Genomic DNA, 2,907 nt, shown 5'->3' on the forward strand with positions numbered 1-2,907 from the left:
GGAAGCCGGTGGTCAGTAAGGAGGAGGTCAAAGGTCAGCGCTGGGCGTCCTGGAGCGGCGTCCTGGGCTCTGAGGTCAGCGGCATCTGGCCCAAGTACTGCGACCTGACGGAGATCAACGCCGTGGACGCCAACCACGCCGCCGCCGTGCTGGTCGCCGGGGACGACCTGGGCCTGGTGAAGCTGTACCGCTTCCCCTGCATCAGGAAAGGTGTCCGCCGCCGCCTCCTGCTCTCAGCTCTCAGCCTTCAGCCTCCTCTGTTCTGGGTTTTAATGTGGTTTTGTCTCCAAGGAGCCAAGTTCAAGAAGTACATCGGACACTCGGCCCACGTCACCAACGTCCGCTGGTCGCACGACCTGCAGTGGGTTCTGACCACCGGCGGCGCCGACCACGCCCTCTTCCAGTGGAGGTTCCTGCCGGAGTCGGTGATGAACGGAGGTCTGGACGTCAACGTGCAAGGTGGGCGGTGGCGGGAGGCCTTCAGCCAATCAGAGGTTTGATTAGATCAGCTGGTAGAACAGTGAAGGTGGAGAAGATGATGAGGTTCCTGAGTTAGAGGAGGAACCTGGTCAGTGATGGTGAAGGCATCCAGAGGAACCAGACTGTTAAAAATAAATAAAAATAGTAAAAATCAGGCAACAAAAATACGTTAAAAAACTGTAGAATACTAGAACGTAATAAACTATAAAATAGCAGCAATGTCTGTAAAATAATTAGATTTTTTCAATTTAAGGTCACATGTAATAAAAAATAAAAAACGAATTACTGTTGTCAAAGTAAAGAACAAATCAATCCTATTGGTGATTTAAATACTGTAAAAATAATTGTTTAATTTTACCGTTTTTTTACTGATTTAAATACAGTAGAAATAGTATAAGTTTATGAACAAACAAAGAACAAATTACAAACTTTTTTTTGTTTTTTTACAGTTTTGTACGTTTTAAGGGTCATCATGTAAATAATACTTTTTATGTGATTTTACTGGATATTATATGTATTTTAACAAAACAGGGAAATATTATATAAACAAAAATTATTTACCATTTTTAAATTCTTAATGTACCTTTTTTTTTTTTAAATAACAGCAAATATCTGTTCAAAAAAAGTTTTTTTTTTCGATACAATTTACTGTTTGTAAAATTACAGACTCTAGATGTGAACATGATGAACTGGGTCATATTAATTATTATTATAATTAGTTATATTAACGCACATCAGCCTGTAGATAAATACAGCTGAGTGTCATCTGCATAAAGTAGAAGTTCGTGCTGGTTTTCTTCATGAAGCAGGTACAAGTGAAAAGTATCGGTACAAGTACAGAACCCTGGAGAACTCCATGACTAACCTTCTCTAACTGGATTGTTCATGTTTGTTTTCACCACCACAGTTAACAAATCAGAACTCGTGTTTGTTTCCCCTCCAGACGGCCACGGCGACTCCAACAGCGAGGAGTCGGACAGCGACGTGTCCGACGTGCCGGAGCTCGACTCCGACATCGAGCAGGAGACTCAGATCAACTACGACCGGCAGGTAGGAAGCGTCTCCGCGGCGACTCCACGGAGACGCTCCGATCCCAACGTCTCCGCTCTCGTCGCCGTCGGCCTGTTGCCATGGCGACGATGCAACACGCCTTATCTCCTCTTGCAGCCGCCGCCTGGCTCTGGGCCGGCGAGCGCTGCAATCTGCTGTTTGTAGATAGAGCTCCGAGTGAATGGACGTGACACAGTGGGATGTTTACGCTCATTGTCTCCGCTCAGCCTCCTCATCTGCATCTCGTCCTTCACTCCTCGCCTTCCTTCCTCCCTCCTCACTTCCTTTAACCTTCTCCTGAATCTCCTTCCAGCTTCTTTTATCCTTCATTTCTCTCTTAACTTTGCATTTCTTCCTCCTTCACGCTGTCTGGTTCTGGTCGACACTAGAATATCTACAGTTTGATGGGTTTCAACACAAAATGAGACTAAAATACGAAACGGAAACTGCACAAAACTAACAAAACATTTCATTTTTTTTCTAAATACCTGCAAACTTAATGACTTTGCCGTCAGCTAGTGCTAATTAGCAACTCTTAGCATGTCTGTGTAAGCCGTAGCAGCTGAGAAATCAATAATTATAGACTGTTTAATCCCACACAATACCAATAATTACTACTTGTTTTTTTAACAAGCTACACAGGTCACACATTTAATATGAACACAGCAATGAAAAATAAATAAATTTGAACACATTAAAACAAAGAGATTAAGTAGTGAGAAGGCAAAAAGAATCAGGTTTGAGGTGAAATAAATAAGAAACAAAAAATAAATGATATTAGAATAACACCGACATGGCAGTGTTCAGATTATCTGCTAAATATATGTATTGTGATGTGAAATAAATCAGCAGCTGTCAGCAGATTGGACAGAATGAGCAGCTCTGGAGGGATGATGTGGGAGAACGCATCTGCAGACAAAACCAACATTATTTGTAAAAGCTGCAGAATGAGTTCTCCTCTAAACACAGTTTGTTTTAATGCAAACCATCTGGAGGGTTTGTTGTGAAGCGAAACACCGGCAGAGACATCTGGAGCAGGTTCTGTTTCTATCAGAATGCATCCAGATCTCTTCATTCATTCATTCAACCTTTATTTACAGCTCACGTAATCATTTTAAATGACAGCAAAACTTAAACAGAATCAACAGTAATCCACAAGTAAACAAACAAACAGAAGCTTGTAGTGACGGTTTTAAACAGACCAACAGTCGTGTTCAGTTTTAATGTTGTAAAATGTTCCAGGTGTGTTTAGCACGAAGAATAAAACCAGTTTTCACGCAAACATCCTGTTCAGAGGCTCATGAATGTAAAGGAACCACATCAGTCTGGTCTGACTGCTGGAAACTTTATCATCCAGCTGCTTCTGCTCACCTGTTT

At 42.3% G+C, this 2,907-nt stretch overlaps 1 protein-coding gene across 1 annotated transcript in view; it reads left to right on the forward strand.

Annotated features, from left to right (window-relative positions):
- Nucleotides 1–2,907, forward strand: part of LOC103368688 (echinoderm microtubule-associated protein-like 6) — a 79,945-nt gene that overhangs the window by 42,541 nt on the left and 34,497 nt on the right. The window contains exons 11-13 of the mRNA XM_008297129.1: nt 6–210; nt 292–459; nt 1,424–1,530. Coding sequence (XP_008295351.1) covers nt 6–210; nt 292–459; nt 1,424–1,530 — 480 coding nt within the window. The remainder of the gene's footprint in view (nt 1–5; nt 211–291; nt 460–1,423; nt 1,531–2,907) is intronic.

This window comes from Stegastes partitus, unplaced genomic scaffold, assembly GCF_000690725.1.
Source record: "Stegastes partitus isolate 25-593 unplaced genomic scaffold, Stegastes_partitus-1.0.2 Scaffold1192, whole genome shotgun sequence".
Taxonomy (NCBI): Eukaryota; Metazoa; Chordata; class Actinopteri; family Pomacentridae; genus Stegastes; species Stegastes partitus.